This window comes from Pholcus phalangioides, unplaced genomic scaffold (assembly GCF_987345545.1).
Source record: "Pholcus phalangioides strain wild (caught in Gottingen) unplaced genomic scaffold, Ppha-v1.0 ptg000040l_1, whole genome shotgun sequence".
In the NCBI taxonomy this organism is placed as follows: Eukaryota; Metazoa; Arthropoda; class Arachnida; order Araneae; family Pholcidae; genus Pholcus; species Pholcus phalangioides.
The window spans coordinates 599,888-626,059 of NW_028301626.1; the positions used below are offsets into that span (position 1 = coordinate 599,888).

General features: G+C 36.1%; 1 protein-coding gene across 1 annotated transcript; it reads right to left on the reverse strand.

Annotated features, from left to right (window-relative positions):
- LOC149065236 (ribosome biogenesis protein NOP53) lies at nt 1-26,037 on the reverse strand. Its single transcript, XM_089254174.1, has 12 exons — nt 25,872-26,037; nt 23,022-23,083; nt 17,746-17,833; nt 13,686-13,807; nt 12,665-12,747; nt 11,974-12,069; nt 11,615-11,725; nt 6,635-6,796; nt 6,455-6,510; nt 4,704-4,890; nt 992-1,068; nt 1-215 (listed from the first exon to the last, which is right to left on the reverse strand). Exons 1-12 carry the CDS (start codon nt 26,000-26,002, stop codon nt 155-157), a joined length of 1,236 nt encoding a protein of 411 aa, XP_089110300.1. The 5' UTR covers nt 26,003-26,037; the 3' UTR covers nt 1-154.
- Nucleotides 26,038-26,172: the final 135 nt, after the last annotated feature.

Below are 26,172 nucleotides of genomic sequence, written 5' to 3' on the forward strand. Positions count from 1 at the left end.
TAATTTCCAGGGGATGCCCGTTTTATTTCCAAATGGATATCATGTTCCTTGCAATACTTCACATTAGGTCAATATACAACTTTCGAAGAGGAAAACCATTTGCACCTCTCTTAGACAACAATAAACTTGAAAAGTTTTCCCCAGGAATGCTTGTCTATTTAAAATCTCTGTGACTTCTTTTGACTTGGATTTTCAGCTTGTACTTCCTCTTAAACCTGAAAAGACACAAAGCAGGGGGAAAAAAAATTAACACAACAGTGTGATTTTTCATCAGATTTTCTGTCAATATAAAGGGTGGTTGTACTCAAAGTTTCGGTGTGTGTTCCGAGTAGTTTTTCTCAGGAACTGCTCATTTGAATACAGCCAAATTTTTAGAATACCTTAATGAGACCGTAGCAAGAGAGATTTATGAGAGGAAAAAAGTTCAATTTTTCTCAGCCAGGTGAAGAATTGCTGATTTTTTTATTGAACTTTCCCATGGACCATATAGCTTATATACCAAGTTTCAATGGAATACGTCCACCTGAACGGGCGCTACTTAAGTCTGAGTAGTTTCAGTATACTGACACTTCTCAGACCAATGTAGCACCCATCAGTAGACTGACGCAACTCTGACCTATGTAGCACCCATTCTGAAAGTCATATTCCATTGAAACTTGGTATATACGCTATATGGTCCATAGGAGAAAAAGAAAGATTCAATAAAAACAACCTATTTTCACCTGGTGGTTGAAAAGTGAACTTTTTTCCTTCTTAAATCTCTCTACCATGGTCTCATTAAGATATCCTAAGAATTTGGTTATATTTAGATAAGCAGTTTCCGAGAAAAACTACTCAGAGTGTAGAAACTTTAATTATAATCACCCTGTATGACATTTTAAAGGGTGTAGATAATTACATACATCACATTAACTTCCAGAGAAATACAAACAGTGTTTCTAATTTTTTACAAACATTAAAACTATTTAGATGTTCATTTTCTTTTACTCACTTCTGTTTCACCCTCGCCTCAATGATATTTCTTCTTTGAAGACTTTTGTACCGATCTTCAAGAAGGTTGCCTTCGGTCTGAAAATCATCACAGAGAGTCTGAATGAGTCAATGTCACAACACAAGAAAATTTAATGAGATTAAATAAAGATGCGCATAAGTTCAGGTTCACTGGAAATTCAAGTGACATGACGATAATTAATCAAAAAGAAAATTTATTGAAATACAATCTGCCAACAAGTTCAAAGGCCAATTCATTGCAGCAGATTTCATTAACACTAGAAGGACTACGTTGGTCATTTTGATCGTTTTCGATCTTCTCTCTCGATTTTCATGATTAACGAGACTGTTTAGAATTTTTAAATTTTATGACTTTTCCCAGAAATGTTTATATATTATGCTGTCTAACTATCATAAATTTTTTAAAAATCAGCCGAGATATTTTTAGTTATACCTATAAGGACCATCACTAGTCAATTTGATCAGTAGCGCTATAGGTACTTCCAGTCATGCACAGCAGATATTTCATCAAATCTTGCCATAAAATTTCCACTAATATAGATATGCTCACTTTGATTAATTGAAAACATCTTTAATGATTAACTAATTATGAAATAAAAATACTAATATGGCCAAAAATGTAGTGACGCAAATCACTGAATCTTATCGGAAAGCTAGTAGAAATTTGAGCATGTGATGTTTGTTTTTCTTCATTAAGACTTGCTGAAATACTGAAGAAGAAGAATACTACAGTAAAACCTGTATTCAATGGAACCTGTATTAAGTGGAAACCTGTCTTTAACGGAAAAAATCAGCCCTGTGATTTCAATGACAAAATACACATTAAAAAACCTGGATTAAACGGAACCTGTCATTTGCGGAAATGGAACATTTTGCATTTTAACTGAAAATTTCTCACAAATACTTTGACTGTTTTGCTACCAACTGACCAAAGGATCATAGAAAATATTAATTTTATCGAAATTTTTAATGCAATGCGAGTTTTACTTCACCCTCCATCAGATCTGTAAAAACCGTTACCGTACTTGATGCTGTAATTTTTGAAAAGCCACATTTAGTGAAACAGTTGCTTTCTGAAATTGTAACAAAATTTCTCTATAAAGCAGTATTTTCTACAAAAGAGATCAGTGTAATTGCTAGATTTCTAAATGGTATACAATGACAAAAAATTGTATACAAGCTGCTTTCCGTGATCGCAAGTGCTGAGCAAGACAGGGATTAGAATGAGGCAATGGAAGGGGGGACAATTGCTCGGGCAGCAACATTTAAGAGAGGGGAATTTCACCAAATTTTACAGTTTACGGGGCAGCAAAATCATGTTGCCCCTCTACCCTCTGCTTTCACAAAAATCTTAGTTACAGCCCTGGTGCTGAGAATTACACAAATATAGATGTTAGTGTACAAACTGAACCTGGCACGACAGATATTGACACCCTCATTGAAAATTTCAGAGATAGTCAAAAAGAACACAAATGTAGTCATTTCAGATGACAAACAGTGTGGGGTGAAGTTTCATCCAGATAATGTGGAAACCTAAATATTTAGTAATTATAGAGTAAATAATGTACATTTCAATTAATTAGTTTATTTTCAAGTGATTTATTATACTGTACTTCAATTAAATAAGAGATCGTTACATAATTTTACACATTATGTCAATTGAACCTCTTTCTATTAAGCGGAAACCTGTGTTCAGCGGGGAAAAAATCTCGGTCTCTTCTGATTTGGTTGAAGACAGGTATGTTACTGTACTACCTTGGTAGGTATAATAATAACATATCAAAAAGAAATTTTACAGTCCATCAAGGTACTTCTACATATAAAACACATTTGACGCCTTTATGCATAAAGACGTTACATTTTATGTTTTCAGTGTAAAAAAAAGGGGGAATATTCTACTGCATTCAATGCATTGAAATATATATTTTGAAAGTGATAAAAAATTTCTGAAACTGTCACATTTTACAATGAAACAAAGTATATTGTTGATCAGAGGGTTTGAAAGCATTTTGTACACATATTACTCATTTGGCAGTACACATTTTCCACAACATTTGACGTAGCCTCAAGAAATGCTTGGTCAATTCGTAAAAAAAAGAAACTGGGAAGTTAATTTCGTTCCAGTTGATGTTAGCTAAAAAGCTTAGAGACCCTTATTCATTTAGGAATTCACAATTTTGCTAACAACAACAAGTGCTATTGTACTAAGAAAAAAGACAGTGATGTCAGGTCCCACTATACAATAACAAAACAAGCTATAAATTTGCAATGTATAAAATGTGTTTCTAATGTAATGAAGGTATTGAAAAGTGCAGAAAGTATGATGTGCGAATGCAATTGCAATCATATTGTGTTCAGAATGTAAATATTTTTCTTATCAATTATGCAATGTGGAACTTTTTGGTAAATATTATCCTCTTCAAAACTGATCATTTTTCTCCCTCGATTGATTTGTGTTTATTGTACGTCAAAATGGCTCGTAAAAATAAAAAATTTAATTAATTTAACTAATTAGTCAGTTAGGTACCCTTACACATACCTGGTCTTTACTTACTTGAAAAAAGAATCATAAAAAAATATTAAAAAAATAGGTACACACATGTACCTCTGAAGCGAAGAGGTTAAAAATAAAATTTGATTATAAATTTGTTTGGAAAACTCCAAGTATGCAACAATTTGTTATTATATTACTATTTATAGTGTTATTATATTATATGTTACTACAGTCTTATCCCATTTTAACAAATACTGTTATAGCGAAAATCTCGTTTTAACGAACACTTTTCTAAACCCCCAGATAAGTTTACATAGTAACAATGATAAAACCTGGAATTCCTTTATAATGAAATTTCGTTGTAACAAAGTGATTTCTCGGGTCTCTTGGTGTTTGTTATAACGGGATTCGCCTGTCTATTATATTGTTTACCTACAATCATACCTATAATTTTAACATAAAAAAAACCTTATGAAAAATCGATACTTTATAATGAAAATCAACCTCTGGTCATTTTTCTTATATCAGTCCTCGGTAGAGAGATGACAGACCTCCCAGTGTGCCGCTGTGATGGACTCGCATCGCGAGGACCCGGGTTCAAACTTCACAGTTTAAACATAAAAATGTTAAAATTAACACATCACCACAGTGGTGGTATGCTGAAGTTGGTTTCCTGTGGTTCTCACCTTTGGGGAGACGCAAATGTGGGCCAATCTCTGCGTTCACAGAGCAACAGACCTACAACAATACAGTTATTCAATCATTACACATATTTTTCTTGAGAAAAATATGTATGTATTTCTGCTTCCCTCTTTTCTTGAGAAAAATATGGGGAATTGTTCACTTTTGGAATCATATTTGGTAATGGTTGGCAAAGTTTCCGATTATTGTTAAAATCTTCTAAAACATCACCATTGTTGGGAAATGAAGTGCTACTGGAGATCAAAATGCTGTTTGCGCGTTAACATCAAAATGCGTGTTAACATGAATTATGCTTTTTTTTTTGGCTAACATGTTTTATGCATTGAAATGACACTCGCCTCGCAATTCTTAAGATTTGTTTTCAATCAAATTTTTCTTCCGATTTCAACGGAAAAATGAATATCACTGGATGTAAATGAATTTCAAGACACCATAAAAAAAACTATGGATTTACAAGACAGAAAAAATCATCTGGTTCAAATTGTAAAACTATTACCTTCATGGATCTCAGAGACCCTCGAAGTTCCTCGGTTAAATTAACTTCTAGATCATTTGGCTCGTATTTATATGCACTAAGAGTACGAGGCTTGAACATCTTTTCTGCTTCCCTCGTTTCTTTTCGTTTGATTCCTTCTGCAATCTCTTTCTCTTTTTTCTTTATCTCAGCAGTTATACTTCGAAGCCTTCATAAAAGAAAAATTGAACAGTTGAAATACAGTAAAACCTTTCTTTTGCAAACACTCATAGGACAAAAAAATTTGACCACATAAGAGGGGGGGGTTCCTGTTGAAACTGTAAAATACAGTATTAACAATAACTGAAATGGTTCACTACTTGCAAACTAATGGAATTCTGAAAATATAAGATGCATTGAATGTCATAAAAGTACACCCCAACGTCAGCGCAGTGGCGATCAGCGGAAGTTGCTTTTCTGTGGTTCCTAACTTCAAAGCGCAAATGCTAGCCAATCTCCCTGTTAAAAAAGACTCGCCACAGAGAGTACAAAAGGCCTACAACGTACAACTATTCAATCATTATACTTCACTCATTATTAGAAAAATTTACGGCAGATGGCAGCACTACAAATAACAAGCTTTTTTTATATGGTAAGTAAATGTAAACTATATGAAATATCAACCACAATGAATGATCAGTTAGAATTGAATTATTGAGTCTGCCTGTGGACCACCTATGCCATCGTCATGGACCATCACTAGTCTGCAGACCCATAGGTTGAGAAATGCTAGTCTAGCAAATTGATACAGACAACTTACAGAAAAAATTGAGTCTCATTCAACCTGAGCTTCAAAATATGCGAAAAGAAAAAATTTCAAAAACATAAACCCAAGTCCTGATAACTAACAATAAACCTGATAAACAATTTTTTTTCCATATTAGAATATTGGTCCATTAGCGAAAGTGATAACAATACTCGAATGATAATGTAATAATTATTTATTACATTATATGTAATTTTAATAAGCGGCATCTACTGTATTGAAAACAAGATGAAAAAATTAGTGCCAAATAGGGGGGGGGGGGAAGGTAATTAACAAAAACTATTTATTAGTTAAACAGCATAGAGAGATTATAGTTTATATATTGGGAGATAATAAAAAAACAAGTCGCGACATGACACTAGCTATGGTAGAAATTTGGGAGATTTGACAGACATGAAGATGTATAATCAGTAATCAAAAATTAATGCAGTTAACATTTTTTGAATCTTCTCAAACGGAACCGACTAAATCTCATCCAGTGATTGTGCTAGAAATGTGAGAACAAAGAGTTTAAATGCGATTTGTGCAAGAGAAATGATTACTAGATGCTCCTAACATAATTGAAGTGTCAGGGGGAATGGTTTCAGTCCATAAAACAAAATCTTTAGGAGATGGAAAAGAAATTAAAAAATAACTTTAGAAATCTGGTATCACTTTCTACGCACGCCACAAATTTATTTTCTACTGTGCATGTGGTGGGCTCTGATCGTTTTTCCATTGAGACACACAGTCTCTAAAATCATTGTTCCCCCACCCCATGCCATATCTTTCTTCCTTTATTACAGTGGACTAAAAGCAATTTTGCTTCTGGTGTTTTACATGGTTGAAAGAGTCAGTTCTAAGCTATAAAAGTAGTTGAGAACTGCAAAAATATTAATTTCGATTTTTTTTTGGACTGAAACCGTTTTCTCCCCAACCCTTCAATTATGAAATTTAGAATCACAAACATAATAAGTGGAACCATCACCTGTAGACTTCGTGCATTTCTTTTCTCCTAGCTTTCTCTCGCAAACGATTCCGTTCCTGAAAAGAAAGAAAACGTACCTCATAAACTACTGTATTGAAATTTAATTAACAGTTCTATTTTATACTACATCCTCCAGGAAAATATCGATAAAACAATCACTGAGTGTGCAGCAAAGCAAACCTGAATTTTCAATTCCAATCTCTTTCTCCTTTTCTGCCTGCTTTTCTGATTGTCTGTTGTGACTGGAGGGTTTATAGTCAGCTCAGTTGAACTGTCTTCTTCTTCTGAATTGTCTTCAGCCTTGTCAAACAGACCTTGAGACATTTCTTGCATCCACGTTTCCTTGAAAAAATGTAATGTTCATTTGATTCAATTATTTATAACTTTTTTTATTACATGCAAATTAATGAATACAAAATTCATTTTCTGACATGAATTCTCTATACAAATCTATAATTTTAGACCAATCTTTGCCAAATTTTACATATACAGTGAAACCTCAGGGTAAATTAACTTCTAGAAATACAGTGAATTTATTGGTTCATTTGAATTTTCTTATAATTCCCACTTGTAATGAATTGAGCCTTCGAAAATATATTAGTAAACGATAATAAATCTACACCACTGATTGCAGCGCAATGGCTTCAATTCATTACGAGAGGGAATTCTAAGAAAATTCATATAGACCAATCAGGTAGTTCTACTCCGCAAGTGTCCAATCAGGATGCTGCATCAGTATCACACGCAGGCTCTCGGCTCCATTCTGGCCACGACCTTTGGATTGAACAGACATACTTTTTTCTGCTGAGCAACTGAGAGTTAAGATTTGATATTCAACCCAAGTGGGATACTCGATCAGCATTGATTAGTAGGTAAATATTTTTTCCTCTGAAGACAACACCCACTGTGTGTTGAAATGCATTAGGGGTTTCTGTATTTTTCATGTATTTGCCTTATTCATTGGTAATTAACGATCCCTTGCCTGGGGGGGGCAGGCAAGGGATCGAATCCCTTGCCTGCCGAATGTCAAGTGATGCCATTGAACACTGAACGGCTGGACACACCCCGGCCGATATTGGAATGTTCCTGAAGAATGGATGCATCTGGTCACGTTATGACAACTAAAAAGCCAATGGTTTGCTTTCTCTCATTGCAAGAAAACTCTTCCCCCTGTGGGCGGGCGGAGTGTGGAAGGGAAAGAGACGACGACGAGAGAGAAACGAAACACATGTCTAGTCAGACGAACAACATTTAATACAAGCAAAGAGAATATACTACAGCAGCGGTCAAGTGGAGGGAAAAAAGAAAGTCCCCAAAAGAGGGAAACGTTGCGTATATGGGGAAAGAACATGAATACATACACACAGTAAAAGGGGGAAAATGATATTATTCCAACACCCCCACTTCATTTGAGCCCGTAAATAAACATAACATTTCTTAATTTCACAATATCAAGTTCTTTTGTGAATCCGTCGGATGGGTTGACTTTAGAGTCTATATGTTTCGGGATCTCCACCATAGTACAATCTGGTTTGATGCACAATGAACGCGTCGTTGAAGTGCCTTCTGTCAAGAATACGACTGCAGGTTAGACGTTCCTCATCATCGCTGTCTTCATCCGTCAATTTCTCGGAGAAATTCCCCGTGCGATGGTCTTCACCTGCTCTCATCACTTCGAATCTCTTGGGCGGGATGCCTTTAGTTGACCTTTGTGAAACACGAATTCGGGATCCGTCAACTCTGGGATCGTCCTCTGATGGGTTTTTGGATCGCTCCTCCTGAGTTTTTATTTCCACGGAGCCAGAAAGTTTGGTTTCACGAACATCTTCACTCGCGTCGAAGCTGTCGCTTACTTGATGTTCTACACAGAACCTGACATCTCGACTGATTACGACCTTTCTCGATGATTGGTTGTAGCAGCGATAGGCTTTCGCCTCCTCATCGTACCCAAGGAAAATCATTTGTACTCCTGTGTTATCGAGCTTTTGACGCCTCTCTGTTAGTACATGAACGAAACACTTCGATCCAAAAACTTGTAGGTTCTTGATGGTAGGCTTCCTGTTCGTCCACAGTTCGTAAGGAGTTTTCTCCTTTACTCGAGTTAGAACTCGATTCAAAATGTAGTTGGCACTCATCACAGCTTCACCCCAAAAGTTCTTCGGTAAGCCTGCATCGATCAGCATACAACGTGCCATCTCGACCAAAGTCCTGTTCCTCCTTTCTGCTACCCCATTCTGCTGTGGAGAATAAGCCACACTTAGCTGTGTTTGCACACCTTTATCAGCTAAGAATTTCCTCAAGTTTCGGTTTAGGTATTCACCTCCTCGATCGGATCGAATCACCTTTACTTTTTGACCGAATTTATTTTCAACAAGATTCAGGTACCGTTTTAGAGCATCGGATACGTCCAATTTTTGTGCCAACAAATGTACTTGAGTGTACCTCGAATAATCGTCGATGAACGTGACAACATACCGCTTTCCACTTGGTGTGATCGTTTGCATCGGGCCGCACACATCGGTATGAATTAGATCTAGCGGTGCGCTCGACTCACTCGTGGATTTCTTGGGAAATGGTAGTCTCGAAAGTTTCCCTTTCATGCACGTATCGCAGGACATGTTGATACCACAGTCAATGAGTTTCAAATCATGAACAAGTCCTTCAGCATGCATCTTCTTGATGGTTTCTATATCTCTATGACCCATTTTTCGATGCCATGTGTGTATGCAATTTTCTTTATGTCCAGTCACTGTATTTACTTTATGTAACTGACAAACCCGTAATCTGTACAGATTTCCGACAGAGTCAGCAATACCGATCTGCTTTCCATCTTTGTGAATTTCACAATAATCACCATGAAAGTTCACGGAAGCATCATGCAAAGTTAGCTGACGAACGGATATTAGATTACTGACGACATCGGGAGCATACAACACATTCGAAAGTAACACTTTTGTCACAGTACCTTCTACATTTTTCAATAGCATATTCCCAGAACCTATGCCTAGCACATGAACTGTTTCGCCGTTTGCGACTTCAATATTATCTTTATACGAGTTATCAAACGACGTAAAACAATTATTACAAAAATTTAATATAAAAAATTAAATAATTAAAAAATTATTATAAAAAAAATTATTATAAAATTTAAAAAAATTATTGTTACTCACGTGGCGCGTGGCACCAGAATCCACAATCCAGTTTTCCGACCGTATGCCTAGTGACAGCAAGGTATCCTTTTGCTGAGCGGCGATCACTTTATTTTCACTTGAGCTCCTGGACGTTTTCTCCGGACGATTCCTTTTCCACTCTGCGTATTTTCTGCATCTGTTCTTGACGTGGCCGGGCTTCTTGCAAAAATAACACTTTATGGAGTTTTTCCTCTCGATGTGGCTTGATCCGAGTTTCATCATTCTTTCGGTGAGGATACTGCCTGGATCCGCGTGTTGCTGCCTTCTTTCGTATTCGGCGATGACCTTTTGCTGGACAACAGCGAACGTCAACTCGGTTTCGGCACGTGTTTCCAATGCGGTGATCATCGGGTCGAAGCTCCTTGGCAGGCTGCTGAGTAGCATGGCGGTACTCCATTTATCCGATAAGGATTCCTCGCCGAGGTCCCTCAGCTTCAGAAAAAGTTCTTGCATGCGGACGACATGCTCGGGAACATTTCCGCCTTCTTCTAGTTTCAGGGAACAGATTGTCCTCATCAGGTGAACTTTGTTGGTGAGGGTGCTCTTCTCGTGATACTCCTTCAGGGCGATCCACATGTCCTTCGCGGATTTACTATCACGGATGTGAATGAGCTGATCATCCTCGACAGTTAGTCCAATGTACGCTTGTGCTTGGCTGTCGGCTTCCTCCCATAGATCGAGGGTCCTTCGATTCGCTTCACCTGGATCCGGCCTGTCGTTCTCGATGACTTTCTTGAAAAGTTTCTCTTTCATTAGCAGAAGTTTAACCTTATATTTCCAGTTCGAATAGTTGTGATTATTCAGCTTGACAATATTGTCCTTTATGCTGGACATTATCGTTGCGAAGGTTCCTGATGCACACGATAAAACGAATGGAAATTAAACTTCTAACGAGATACCACTACTGCATATCGGCGCGCGAAAAAAAAAAAAAATTGAAATTGCTACCGTCTCCAAAGATACGTCTCTGGGTGATGCTCTGGGCCCATAACCTGTGGGCGGGCGGAGTGTGGAAGGGAAAGAGACGACGACGAGAGAGAAACGAAACACACGTCTAGTCAGACGAACGACATTTAATACAAGCAAAGAGAATAACTATACTACAGCAGCGTTCAAGTGGAGGGAAAAAAGAAAGTCCCCAAAAGAGGGAAACGTTGCGTATATGGGGAAAGAACATGAATACATACACACAGTAAAAGGGGGAAAATGATATTATTCCAACACCCCCCACAAGCTCAAAGGCCAGGCTCAAGCAGGTCAGTAGCCAGAAATTTTATTTGGAGAGGGATTACTTGCATTTCGGAACCCCCCTTCACCTCGCCACGTCCTTCGGCTCAAGTATTTTTGGATCTCTATATTTAATGGGGGACCAAATTAAAAAATATATTGTATGTGTATTAACGAAACCATTCAATAATTTGAGGGCCCTTGTTTGATTTGGGGCAATTCAATAAAATGTCAAACTATGGGAGAGGCATTCATGGCACAAGCCCATGGAGTTATTAGGATGGGTCTCACCCTCTTGTTGGGTGTTAATGCACAATGTCTCTGAAAAGAATCTCATCTGAGTTTCCATTATTTCTTAAGGGGAAGTTTGTTTCAATATACAAGCGTTTCGAATTTCAAGCACATTCTCGGATTGAATTATGCTGGCAAATCAAAATTCCACTGAAAATGTGAACATGACATAAATAAGAACATTGGAATAAAAATTTTGGATTTAATCAAGCTTTAACAAACTGGGCAGGAACAACAGTTTTGTTTGCTAAACCGAGAATACACAGGAACACATCAATTTGCTGTCCCACAAAAATGGATGTAATTAGCTGAGTTTCAATATAATATTTTTTGCAGTTGAAAGTCAGCAACTCTGATAGCCCATTGCCCATGAACTGTTATAACACTCCCAACCCTCCATTCCCGTATTCCAAATATCAATTTCAATAAAAAAAATGGTAGGAATCATTACTTTGGTTGGTGCATTAGCTCTCGTTGGAAACATGTCTAGCAAAACTCTCTTCAGATGCATTTCTTCCTTGATCTTTCCCTCTTCTATCTCCACAGCTTCTTTGAGTAAAGCCTTCAGAAAACATTATTATTATTGCAATGTGTTGACAAATACAGAAATGAAAATATCACCACATACTTTTCGTCACAAAATAGAATAAAGTAATGATGGTCTTGCAATTCATTAAATAAAAACAGTTTTCTGCAAGCTATGGATTTTCATTTCTATTGACCTCCTAATAACACGCGACTTTTTACAAAAAAGCCAAAGTGTCCAGATTTCATGAATGACAAAAAAAAAATCATTACAGATTTGTTTACCTGATGGTCATCAAAGGAAGGATTGTATGAAGCTCCTGGATGAGGGACCTCAACTGGTGGTAATAATGAAGGCTTTTGATACCTATAGCACGGAACCTGTGGAGAAACCAGACAAATATATATAATACTGTGCTGCTACTATACTGCACATGCACTCTCACAAACATTCCTTTGAGGAATTTCTAAGGAATCGATGCATAGCAGAATGTCCAGTGTTTGTATTGTGAAAATGCTTTTTGTTTCCAAGTACTGCACCCTGTCTTCCAAATTTGGAATCGACTTGGCAGATTATTATAACAGCGGCTGCATTTTCTACTTAAATTGAATCATGAAGGTTAAGATAAACATATAGTGAAACCTCGCTACAACGATGCTCAATATAACAATAAATCCCAGTACAGCAATATTTTTTCAAGTCTTGTTTGGAAATGTCTATACTCTAATGTTAAACTGCTGCCTCTAGATATAACAAAAATCCCTCTACTAGAATATTTTTTGTTGGTTCGTAGAGTACCGTTATATCAAAGTTTCACTGTAATTTAAAGAAATACAACAAATCGAGATTCAAAACTTTAAACATTAAAAAGAAGGGTTTTAACATAATTTCACACCAGACGAAGCATCATATCATCCTTAATTCATCAAGAAGAGCTTTTCCATTTGTGTAGATAAAAAGAAATCTTTCACATACCTTAACAGGTTTCTTATGGAAGATCTCATTGTATTCAACCAGGTCTGCTATCTCTGGGTCAACCGTGATGACATCTTTTTCACCTGATATGAGAGGAAAACAACAAAAATCATACATACCTTCAAAATAATCAGCATCCACAGATCTATGGTACTTAAGACGATTCACAATGATTAATACAGAGAAGACGATCTTAATATAGTCAATTCTCGATAAATTGAATATCTGTTTAACCCTTCGCAGCGGCTAACTGCATATCTTAAATTTTTAATCCATTTTTTTATTTCATGGTCTCTGCATATTCGGTATCCCCCGAAAGAGGAACAATGTGGCTTTGCACAATCATAACTATTTTATTATTTTCATTTATCATAATTTATCATGAGTGACAAGCATTTGCTGCTTAAGATGTGGCAATCTGAGATCTCATTGTAAAGAGTATGTTTTAGCCTGTAGAGCTAAAACACCATTATAATTATTGCTGTAAAGAGCATGTTTTAGCCTCTCGAGCTAAAGCACATGGTATAATGGAGTTAGTAGTTCTTTGTTACAGCCACAAAGCTGAGTTATAATTCCAATCTTTGGTAGCAGTAGCAGAGAAAAAAAAACAATTTTACCAAAGAAAATATCATAACTTTTTAGGTAATACAAGTGATATACTATATAATATTACAGACAAGACCTTATAAACATGAAAAATTTCAACTTAATTTAATTAGTTTAAAAGTTATAATTTTTTTTTGCTAAACATCTGCGAAACCGGTGATTCCATTTAAATCTCTTCAAGGCGTGAGGGGGTTAAATAGTTCACGCATGACCTCAGAACTTTCTATACTGTAATAGGGTAGGGTAAGACCCAAACTAAAAACCTAAATTTTTTTTTTGTCAAACGCTGTGCATTCAACCAATCGAGATTTGGCTGTAGTAAAGAAACATAAATTAAAAATATATTAAAAAAGAGATGCACAGCAAAAAAAAAAAACAAAAAAAAAACCATCCTCCTAGGAGAACAAGGCTCTACCTTCAGTCCACAGGTCACAAAATTGAGCAGCATCTGATTTTTCCTTTTTTGCTGGGATGGAAGCTTTCTTCTTTTTCCTGAATGCTTTGGGAAGAGAATCTTTTGGTTGTCGTTCTTTCTGCCTGATTTAAAAGAAAAATTACTTTTGAGGACCAATATCAACACCACACCAGCTTTTTGCCGAATCAACATACACTAAACTTCACAATAGGAAATACGTAAAAAAAAAGACCTTAAGTCCTTTCTATCCGCCTTACATGTTTAAAGTAGGGATGTAAAATTCTCAAGAATAATCTTTCGGAGAATACCAATATATATTCTCAAGAATATTTTCATTGAGGAGAATATTCCCTGGTAGGACTACTATTATAAATAACTTGAGAATATTCTTATACGTTCTTGATGAGAATATTCTTATACGTTCTTGATGAGAATATTCTTATACGTTCTTGATGAGAATATTCTTATACGTTCTTGATGAGAATATTCTTATACGTTCTTGATGAGAATATTCTCCTGTTATTTATTAGTTACATATAATATCCTTGAGAATATTCTCTGGAAGAACTAGTTTCATAAATTACTGGGGGAATATTCTTATACGTTCTTGATGAGAATATTCTTATACATTCTTGATGAGAATATTCTTATACGTTCTTGATGAGAATATTCTTATACGTTCTTGATGAGAATATTCTTATACGTTCTTGATGAGAATATTCTTATACGTTCTTGATGAGAATATTCTTATACGTTCTTGATGAGAATATTCTTATACGTTCTTGATGAGAATATTCTTATACGTTCTTGATGAGAATATTCTTATACGTTCTTGATGAGAATATTCTTATACGTTCTTGATGAGAATATTCTTATACGTTCTTGATGAGAATATTCTTATACGTTCTTGATGAGAATATTCTTATACGTTCTTGATGAGAATATTCTTATACGTTCTTGATGAGAATATTCTTATACGTTCTTGATGAGAATATTCTTATACGTTCTTGATGAGAATATTCTCCTGTTATTTATTAGTTACATATAATATCCTTGAGAATATTCTCTGGAAGAACTAGTTTCATAAATTACTGGGGGAATATTCTTATAGAAAATAATAAGAATTGTTCTGAAGTTATTAATAATAATTCTACCAGAGAATATTAATATTCTCGAATATTCTCCTCGATGAGAATATTCTTCAGTTACCGAAATCTTTCCAGAGAGTATTATCAAGAATATATGTAATAAATTGTATTATAATAAATAATCTTGATAAATAACTTGAGAATAATTATTATTTTTGATAAGAATATTCTCTAGTAATTTATAATAGTAGTCCTTTGAGAGAAGAATATTCTGTCCCCGTCTCTCTTCCCATCAAGAAGATGGGAATATTGAAGTTTGTAGACACCACAATATGAAAGTTTGAAAGCAAGAAAATTAAACCAACAGGGCTGAATAGCACAACTTTTAAAGAAATGTGAGTGATACAGAATTCAAGTGTATGTGCATTGAAGTAAACAACAGTTCTGTATCTTCTTAGAATGATGGGGATGGGTAAGAATAGCTTTTTTATCAATCAACTTTGATTTCATTTCTTTTGTTGTGAACTTATTTCTGAAAATTTATTTAATTTTAAAATAATTTTTTAAGGTTTTAATCTAAAGGTTTCTAAAATCTTCATATAACCAAACTTTTAAAAAGTATTCTCGAACTAAAAGTTGTCATTGAGGGCAATTATACTAAAAATTGTTTTGTTGCAAATGTTTCAGGCAATGAAAACCAATTTATATTTCACAATATAAACAAAATTTGTAAAAAAATTTAAATTATTTAAAAGAAAAATGAATATCCTCGATTATTCTCCAATTTTTACATCCAGGAGAATATTTTCTGAATATTCTCGTTCTCCGAGTCTCTCTCATCTCTAGTTTAAGGCGGATAGAAAGGACACACGTTATGCTTTGGACCATATCAACAACATTATTGGCTCTCCCTAGATGAAAAAATACATACGAACACCAACTAGCCAGCCAAAATATTCATGATAATAACAATTAAAAGTTACCATGGGGCACTTCATGGGCACAGGGCTATGCATTTGCATCCACAGATGACCCTGCATAATTTTCACTCATCTAGTACAGGTACCATCTTCCTCAAGAAGATAGTAACCAGACTGTATTGCCTTTCAATTCTCATCAGCTGGTACAATTAGGTCTTTCTTGCAACTCATAGAGATAAGACCTTTCATTAATGTTAAACAAAGTTTATGTTTAAATGATGAACCCAGGTAATATAAATTGCTCAGATCCGATAAGTTCCCGATATATGTTTAATGACTTTTTTCTTGTTATTGCCAGACCAGATTCAGCACTATTTGCTAGAATTACACATGTGTTGAAAGGAACACACAAAACATAGGTTTTAGCACCAGGGAGGATGATGCTGGCAACATATCGTTGTTTTAGCATCGTTGTTCAAGCAGCTACCATATTTTGGTAGTCAAATTAAAATAGGGATTTTACACACACGGAAGTTAAACTCTTGGGAATAAAATTCCTACGCAAAAAACAAGTGAAATTGGAGGCCAAAACTTCAATGATAAAAAAATAAATATTGTGTTCAATCAGAAACGCTGTGAACAAACATTCTGCGCGAATGACCCCAAAATCATCGGAAGATGAAGGAACACACCGTCAATTTTTGAAGAACACTGACTTTTTGTGACACTTGCTTGATGTTTTTCTTTCTTTCCATGACCGATGTTCATGTCCGTAACACTACTTGTACAAAAAGGAAAAGTCGGCCCTCTTCTGTAACGTTTGATGAAAGGAAATTCATCGGAATAAGTATCTTTAAAATTGATTAAATATATATTTGCTTATCAATATTCATGCTTTGTCATATTGCACGTACGTAACTTCAACAAAAGAAATTTTGATCACATGCGCGTCACTATAATCTTCAATTATTATCCAGGACTATTGGCTGCTAAGCCATTTCCCTGCACGATAAGACAAACAACTTTCTTGTTACCATCAGAGGGTTTGTAAAACTTCCTTAAAAAGGGAATTTCCCCATTTACGACGTGTGACGTCATTTCGAAAGGGAAAAAAAGAGGCTTCATGCCCCACAAGAAATTCCTTAGGGATTGTTTCATTTGCGGGGATTTTTTTTAATGAAATAGGGAATTTTTAGGGACAATTAGGGATTTTTGTAATTTTCGTAAAAATTTGGGAGATTTAAGAACTTTTCGGGAGGTCGAGCGATGAAGCTAAAATTCGGGAGATTCCCGAAAAATTCGGGAGACTTGGCAGCTATGCTGACTGGTTTGGATTGGAGGGATTCTAGCGTAAGCATGTATTCAGAAATGACATGAAATGCAGATACATAATGTACAGAATACAGTCACACCTGCTTATAACGAAATCAGGAAAAAATAGCAAAAAATATTTGTTATATCTGTACCCTCATGATAAGCATTATGAAATTTACTCGAAATAGAAATTCTTTGTTATGTATAAAAAACTGTAATATCTGTGTTCGCTATAAGCGAGTTCAACTGTATGAATATTACGCACGGGCAACTGACAATAATTGAAAGGTAATAGAGCTTGGTGCCTATCTTTCTTCTCAAGAAAGACTGTCTCTGAATGCAGGTCCTTTCTCAAATGACTGAGCTGTTACAACATCGGCACAGCTTTCAGTCATGCAAGATTCGGGGAAGAGTGGCAAGAGTATATCTCTGATGCATTTTAAAATAGATTCTGGCATGCAACCAATTCATTGCGTGCCTCACGATCTATCATACCGTCCACATTATGTGGGAGCTGAGCATGAGGCTGTGATCAGTCATTGGTTGGTTGGGAGCTCAGCGAATATCCTCACATACAGCAAGTGTATCATGAACTCACCTCAACAATTTTAATCTACAACACTAGTAAAACAGGAGAGGTATGTACAATATGGAGACAATTTAAAATATAAAAATTTGGTGTATACCTGTGAAATAGCAGGCAAAACAAGTGTGTTAAGAGTAACAATGAAAACTTACGGTTTTATGGGTGTAGGCACACTGGAGAATGTGTACAGGTTCTGATGGCATCTCAAAAAACCTTGCAATTTCTTCGGTTTAATTGTATCTATTGGAAGATAATGCAAAAAGTGTGAATAAGAAATACAATCTTTGACACAAATGGTATCTGATGCAATGGACTGCCGAAGTCCCGAGATGTAATTTTTGAGGTAAAACTAGAGATCAATCCAGTAATCATCAAACTGGAGGACCTAAAATAGAGCATTGAAAGATACGCTGATTCTTAATGTAGAGCAGTGGTTTTAACCTGTGGTCTGTGAGTACTTTGACTGGATCAACCAACCAACTGGTTGGTTGGATCATTCTCTACCATTGCATGCGTGACACTTTATGTGTTGTTAAATTGTAATTTGTTCAATTATTTATGATATGAAAATTATAATAAATATATATATACATCAAAGATGCCATTGCACTCCAATTTACCTGGGTCCCGGAACGCAGGTTATTGATAAAATCTTAAAATCTGGGTCTATTTCGAGTGAAAGTGGGTCCCTCTTGCAAAAAAAAAACTAAAGCATGGTTCCCTCCCACATCATTCACTGGTATCCGTGATACAAATAATTAATTTCTGAAAACATGTTCAATCCAAAGGTTCATTGAAAAAAAGGGTTAATTTACTACAGGGTACACCAATTTACATCAGCTTGATTTAAATCGTAATTAAAAAAATCGCGATTTAAATCAGACTGATTTTTTTTTAAATTATTGATTTAAATCACAAAATTTAAATTTTGTTTTTCTCTACATAACTTCAATGATATTGAAGTAAAAGTAACCTGGTATGTACGTTATTGATATGTGGTAAAGTTCAAGATTAAAAGAAGTATAGAAAATCTTTGGGGTAAATATAGACTTAAACTTAATCCCTAGATACAGTGCAGAAAGAAAACTGCTCTATTTCTCGATTTTGTGCATGGAAAAAATTGGAGAGAAATATAGGGAGCTGAATACTTAGCTAAACTGCACTAAATATTTCCGATGCATTACAATGTGGCACTAGGGCTCCCCTGATTAATAAACAGAGGGATTATTTTCTGTAAAAAGCATTGAATTCTATGCCCTAAATGCTGATTCAAATAATAATATTAGATGTTGTCCCAACATAAATACTGTTCCGGATAACTTCTTACAAGTTCTTGAAATAAGCAGAGAATGAAACAATTTGCAGGACGACGCAGGTTTATTCACATAAAACAGCTATTTTACAAGTATTTACAAGCAGACAGAACATGATTGACAAATACGAATCTCGCACTGAGTTTAAATTCCGACAAGACTGACTACTCTCCATATTCCTCCCATCGTTTTTAAAGAGACATTGAATTTTTCAGAAATTCTACTATAGTACCAGTCTGGTGGCGCCACCGTGTGGAGGTCTTCGTTGACCTTCTCAATCTTTCCACACAATTAGAGTGTTTATCTTTACACTTTTAGTTTGGGAACCAGAAAGATTACTGTCTCGAGGGGTTCTCCGAAAATTGTGTTACCGTTATTTTTCGTAACAATATCATTGGGCTTTCGACTTTATTTTTCATATTAAAATTTTGAGTTTGTTCATTTTTTGTAACAAAACTCATTAAGTCTGTGAAAAAATAAAAATGTGTGTGTAAATTATTAAGTAACATCATGCAAGTCGTAAACACATCCATTAATTAAGCAAGAAACAATTTTGTCAATAGAATTTGTTTTATTTAGCTTTAGCTGATAGGCCTACTGAATGGCCCTTTGAGTGAATTGAGATCTCTATATTTACGAGAATGAGTTGCTACCACTCATTCCCTCTAATGTGGGAGAGGGAAAGAGACGTGAATAAAAGCACTTTTCTTGACAAAAAGAAATTAATCTGTGAAGTTAATTTGGGCTCAGTGACTTTTCATGTTACATAAACACAGATTAGTGTTCACATTTTTTGCTTATAGTTCATTTGTAGTTTATTCATTAATGCTTAATTAAATTTGAGCAATTAGAAAAAAAAGCAGTTTGGCGATATGAAAATATGCATTCTTAATGATTAACAAGATTTGTGTGTTTTAATTAATAAGCAGTCAGTTAATTTTAACCAAAAAATCAGATTTAAATCAAATTTTTTGATTTTTTTTTTAAATCATGATTTTTCATAACCCGATTTACCAGCTTATAACAAATTCTTTTACTTTCATTGTCTACTAGTAGAGAAAGCTTGCAAAGAAACCCATGGACACTGAGAATTGAACATATGAAATGTGATAATTCTAAAGCAAATATGATTAAGGTATATAAGGCCTATAGGCACACATTTATATATTTACTAGTAAGTCAATCTATAAGTATTCTTCCGATTGATTTTCCCTTTCAGAAAAAAAATACCCCATAGTCCTTTCAATAATATCTTCTGATTAAATATTAAATTTAAAGCAAGTGGGATTCTGACACTTATTTTCTGATTCCTTATTCATATAATCGCAGCGATTTCCTGGTGGAATGATTTTTTTTTCCTTCCCTGATGGTCCACAAAACTCCGATCTACCACTATTTTTTCCCTCTGAACTGCCACATACTTTCACACTTGAATACAGGAGCTATGTCAGATTTGTTTTGGTGAAACTTAACAATGTGCTTGTTTGTTTGTCCAGGGTTTGGCGTATTTTGTGTTCAGTAGGTGGTGCCATCTATCCTCCAAATTACTAATATGCATGGATTTGACATTTAATGTACGGGGTGATTATAAAAAAACTATCATACCATTCACAGAAACTGAATGAAATTTTGGCATAAGGTATTTTGAGGTATGCGCTCAAGAATGATATGGAAAACAACAGTATCACTCTAACAGTGAGAAAATTTCGAAAATATCAAATAGCAACACCAAGTTTTTTATATTGGAATGTGATCTCCATACTGAAAAACACTAAATAGCGTTGGAATGGCACCTGTAGCACGAAAATCCCCGGAGTTAGGCAAGGAAAAAGTAAAAAGGACTTTGCCGTGCACCAGAGCATTAATGTTCGTTTCATTCCTCACACAATTTCTTCGGCTGAGATCCCAGCCTGATTAGTCCTCCACAAGGTCATGTGGAAAATTTGTGAAACACAATAAAATGCTTTATTTTATGCTGCTTCTCTGTCCTTATTGGTTGTCCTCACTTTTAGCCTATCTACCGCCGGTGATTTTCATGCTACAGTTGCCGTTCGAACGCTATTTAGGGTTTTTCACAATGGAGATCACATTCCAATACAAAAAACTTGGTGTTGCCATTTGATATTTTCGAAATTTTCTCACTGTAACCGTAACTGTTAGAGTGACACTGTTGTTTTCCATATTATTCTTGAGCGCATACATCAAAATACCTTATGCCAAAATTTCATTCAGTTTCTGTGAATGGTATGATGAGTTTTTTTTTTTTTTAAAAAGGGCTAGCCGACTCAAAGTTGGAGAAAACCTTAAAAAATTGTATTTAGCCGATTGCTACTAGAAAAGGAACACGTGAACCAGATTTTTACGTGTTCTTTTTTCAAAATTCTGGGTATTTGACATGCTATAGTACGACAGCAGCACACAATACATTTTGGATTTAATGAGAATGGGGGGAAGCATCTAAATCCCCCCCCCCCCGACACTACAAGGGATGCATGGTGCATTGACCTTAACTACACTGGGTCTGCCACCTAAAAAAGATTAGGAAACACCAATTCCAATCTTTCATGCTTGCGAAAAAGATTAGAATTTCATATGTCTCTGCTGCTGTGAAGTCAACTTGAGTGACTTGTTTTGCTAGGTCCCAAAGTTATATCCTTACAGGCTGCACAGTGGTAGTTAGCTGAAGTCAATATTCTGTTTCCCAACTTCAAGTTACAAATGAAAGCGTCTTGCCTTTGATACACAAGGGCTGCATCATGACAGTCAGATAGCCCACTCTTCCTCTGTCAAGATTTTCCCCACAGCACCCATTGATATGCTCAATCAAATTTCATCTTTAAAGCTACTGACATGGCACCTTAGAGTTTGTAACTAGATACAGTGAAACCTATTTTAACAGGCACCCCCTCAGATGCGGTCACCCCTCTTTTACTGCCAAATAATAATTTCCCTTTGTATAATAAAAGTATGCATTTCAAACCCCTGATTAGCGGTCACCCCTCTTTTAGGGAAAAATTTTGTTGTCCCCTCTGAGTCTGCAAAAGAGAGATTTTACTGTACTTGTTTGGCAAGTGCACGCCCCTCCCTCCAATGAAATGAGGGGCGGAAAGGTGAATCCAACCACCAGATTGGCTGTGGGTAGGGGGAGAAATAGACCCCCCTGCTTGGTCCCATAATTGTAGAATTAATTCAGGCGCCAGTAGTATTTTTTCTTCCCGCTGACGCATGTTTTTGTTCATGGACGGCAAAATTGATAGAGGTATAGTAGTATTTTTTCTCACTAGACCCGATTTGGGGCTATTTGCTATGGTTACCATTGGGACGATAGGAAAGCATGCCAGGGACAATGATTGTGGTGACATATGACTATTTTTAGTTAAAAACTCAGGGATGAAACAAAAGTAAGCTGTGTGTTGGAAATTAACCAAAAGTGGGTTAGATATGACTTTGATAGCCTTACGATTGAGAGGACCATCCTTTCTCCCTTTCCCAGCAGGAGATGCAATGAAGAGACTTCCAAAAAATGCAGGGCCACAATGAACAAAAAAAAACTGAACCATCAATTCCCAGGATACAGTTTACCTTTTCATCACCAAGATTTCAAGCACACCAAAACAGTGAGATGTTACCAAAAGCACCCTTCCTGGTGCATTTTCAAATGTTATTGGGGGGAATGTCCATATCATCCCGTCAGTAACCCTAGCAAATACCACCAAATTTAGTCCAATAATAAAAAAAAATGGTTCCCAAACAGCAGTATGCCATATACAGTAAAACCTCATCCTTATAGAGGGATTTATCAGTATATGTCAAGTATCGCTCAAGTATATCTCACTGTGGCGAAGAGTCACTATTTACTGGAAATTTACGAATTGTAGCTCTTTATTGGTGGGCAACGGCATTAAGTTATTGAGGGTGGCTCAAACCCAATATCACTGTAGCTATCATGGAGACGGTGGCAAATATATCGAAGGGCTAGATACAAGTTTACGGCTACATTGGTGGGCCAAATAAATAGGAAAGTCTAGGGCCCTTCTAGGCCCACCAGTTAACATGTTTGAAGAAAAAAAGCCTAATTAGTTTCTAGATTTCAGTCCGGAAAAAAAATTGCTTACCATCATTTTGGTCGGTGCTAATGCAAAATAGTTCATCATCTCGTTTCTCCGAAATCAGACCGCTAAATTTGAAAGAAACAAAACAATACTTCATTATAGATATAAGAAAATTATCATACAATCAACTAACTACATGCAACTCTACTTCACCAAACTCTGGCCATATCGCTATATTGCAATTTACTGCCATTAATGAGATGGATTGGAAATGAAGGCACTGTCAATTGGTCGTCGCTGAAATTCGTTAGAGGAAAAAATATCTTATCTACATCCTCCCTTCAGTTCGAACCCAGGACTGTGACAGCAACCTTCACGGTGGTGGACAAGCATCTTACCGCCACGCCACTCTGGTGCCACATGCAACTATGACAACATAAGAGAAGAATCAAACTAAAGGTTTTTAACCTTTAAAAGAGAGGTTATTGGAATTAGCTATAGTATATTTCCTTGACAATTTCCTTTCCAGCTTGTTGTCGCTTTTCTTCCTCACAGACATTCTTTTTTTATCTGGCGGCTATTATTATTCCGCAATGTATCGAAATTGACTTGAGTTTTTAATCTTCACTAAAATAAAAGATTAAAATTATTTTGCAACTTATATTATAATTATGACTATAAATATGAATATTTATCACAAGTTCGTCACGCTAAAGCTTTTTTTTTTCGTGTGTGGAATAATTTCATTCATTCTTTTCATTTCAATCCACTGTGATTTTCAGTCACGCTCCATTACCCACCATTCCAGCAATAATTGGCTAGTTCACTAACTTTTGGTGTCATATTTGACAACAATCAATGATTTTTTTTTTTTTTTTTAAATCAAAATTTTCCCAAATTTTTATCAAGAAAACATGGCCAGCGTATGATTGCAAGGTTTTCTTAAGGGATTTTTCACTTCCGCAAAACAAACAATGAGAATTTTCAGGAACTTCACAAATTTTTCAAGAAATGTACAAACTTACGAAAAATCAGAAGAATTTGGTTTCCGACCGGAAAATTTTAATAGGGCTACAAACCGGAAGGCTTCCGGGTAAATCAAAAGAATTGGCACCTATGATCTTTACCATTAGCTGTTGGCAATCACTTGTAAATTACTCGTTATAACAGACTTTTACTATAATTTTAATCCCACAATCATGTTTCTATTGAACCCAGACTTTTTTAAGTCCAGACCTTCGTATTATTACAACAGTCCAGGTATTTATTATTTTCAATCGTGTATCTGGTATAAGGATGCTTAATTTTCTATTTCGATCCCTTATTTAGTCTAAGAATGTAATTTTGTTATTGTTTTCCGTCGTTCATTTTTAAAATCAGAATAGCTTCAATATATGGTCCACCGTGGCGATTTTCGGCAACTTTTTTTCGCCGCCAAACGTGTCAGACGGCCTGACGAAAAGCCACCAGGGTCGTCCAGCAGTACAGGCATAAAAAAAAAAAAACTACGGCATAGAAAACATAAGTAATGAAAATCCATAATAATAAAAATGTCACAAGTATCGAGATTAAAAAATGAAACATTTTATTTTTTGACAATAAGTTGCCAAAGTACACAACATAATAACCTTGGATTGCCGTATTTTGCACAGTCGTTTGAATGATTTTGAAAAACGGTTGATGCCTTTTTTCTTCCTTGTTCCTTTCCACTTCCCCTCCTTTCGGTGTGTAGGGTATGCATTGCCATATATCTCGTCTTCTTTCCAGATCATTGTTATCATCTATTATGCAGGCGGCGCTGATGTTTTCAAACGGTTCTTTTTTCCTACATCATTCTTTCTTCCAAATTACGTCACCCCAGAGTGACTACATATACTCTGAGACTGTTAGGTACACACACAGTTACACTTCTTGCACAACTCACTAGGTAGTAAATCGTCCATAGATAGTAATAAACTTGAGTTGTGCTCGGTTTGGTAAAAAAAGTCCACTTGAGTGATCTCGAACTATTCCGCGGGTCAATTAAATGATGTGCCACGATAGGAAAACACAAACACGTAGAGTAATTATGTAACATGTTTCTGCAGGAGCGAAATGGACGGAAAATAGTCTAATTCGGTTCACGCGGCGCAAGAAACCTCAGGAGCAGGTTTCCTGAGCCTCGCGCACCGTGATTCGCCCAGCGCGCGCCACACTATCCACTCACCAATAAGAAAAGCAGCATGACTGTTTGAAGAAAAGCACGAAATGGTCCTACAGAGCACAATATGCCTCACAACAGTGCTTTATGTCAGGCGTGATTGGCCAACTGCTTCTGGCGCAAAGGTGGATTCGACTGATCTAATGTATATATGAATTGACATCATCATCATTATTGTGCCCCCCCCCCCAGACTTCCAAGTCAACCTACGCCTATATTCTGGAGGAGTCAAACGCGTCATGCGCCGCGCGTTTTGACGATGTTCTACACACTCTTGTGTTTTCTTTCCCTTCCCTTCAAACCAGAGCATGCAGACGACAGGGTAGCTGATGTCAAGGCCATATACTATAATACAGCCGTCCTGATCTGATGCGCCACGCTAGGAAAACACAAACGCGTGGCGTAATCATGTAACACGTTTCCTGCCGGCGCGAAATGGTTGAATTCTGTTCACGCTGCGCAAAAAACATATTCCTAGGAAAACTCGGCTTACGCGCTCAAGACAGAAATGCCCTACCCATGGCCCCCACTAGGGGTGGGCTGACAAGGCTCCAGCCCTGAGGCCCGGTGTGATTTTAATCATTTTTTTGTTTTTTTCACGCTATAAATTCATCATAAAGGGGGCCCCGTGAAAGTCTGGTCGGGGGGCCATGGCCCTACCAGCTCGAAGTGACATTACTGAAGGAAAGGTTAAAAAAAAAAAAAATGTTTACCCTAATCGCTCTTCGGTTCGCGTATCGTCGAGAAAATCTTCGACATCCTTGATATCGCAGTGCCTGTTCCAGTTCCTCTTCTTGTTTTTACTCACTTTAACTTTCACACGCTTTTTCTCCGTCTTCGCCATGTTTATTATCCACGTGAAGTTTGCAAATACTGTTACGAGACAAGAGTTGCCAGATCCTTAAAAAATTTCCAGCCAAAACCATCCTAAAAAAAATAACCAAAATTCAAAATATAAAGAAACCAAAAATAAAGCCAAAATTCAAAAAAAAATAGTGAAAACTTTCTCAATTA

Excerpts from the sequence above, each read along its gene's own strand:
- LOC149065236 (XM_089254174.1), bottom strand. The coding sequence starts at position 26,002 with ATGGCGAAGACGGAGAAAAAGCGTGTGAAAGTTAAAGTGAGTAAAAAC. Across the intron at positions 23,084-25,871 it reads CGAACCGAAGAGCGATTAGG|CGGTCTGATTTCGGAGAAAC; the intron begins GTAAACATTTTT and ends TTTCAAATTTAG. Across the intron at positions 11,726-11,973 it reads CTTCCTTTGATGACCATCAG|GCTTTACTCAAAGAAGCTGT; the intron begins GTAAACAAATCT and ends TGTTTTCTGAAG.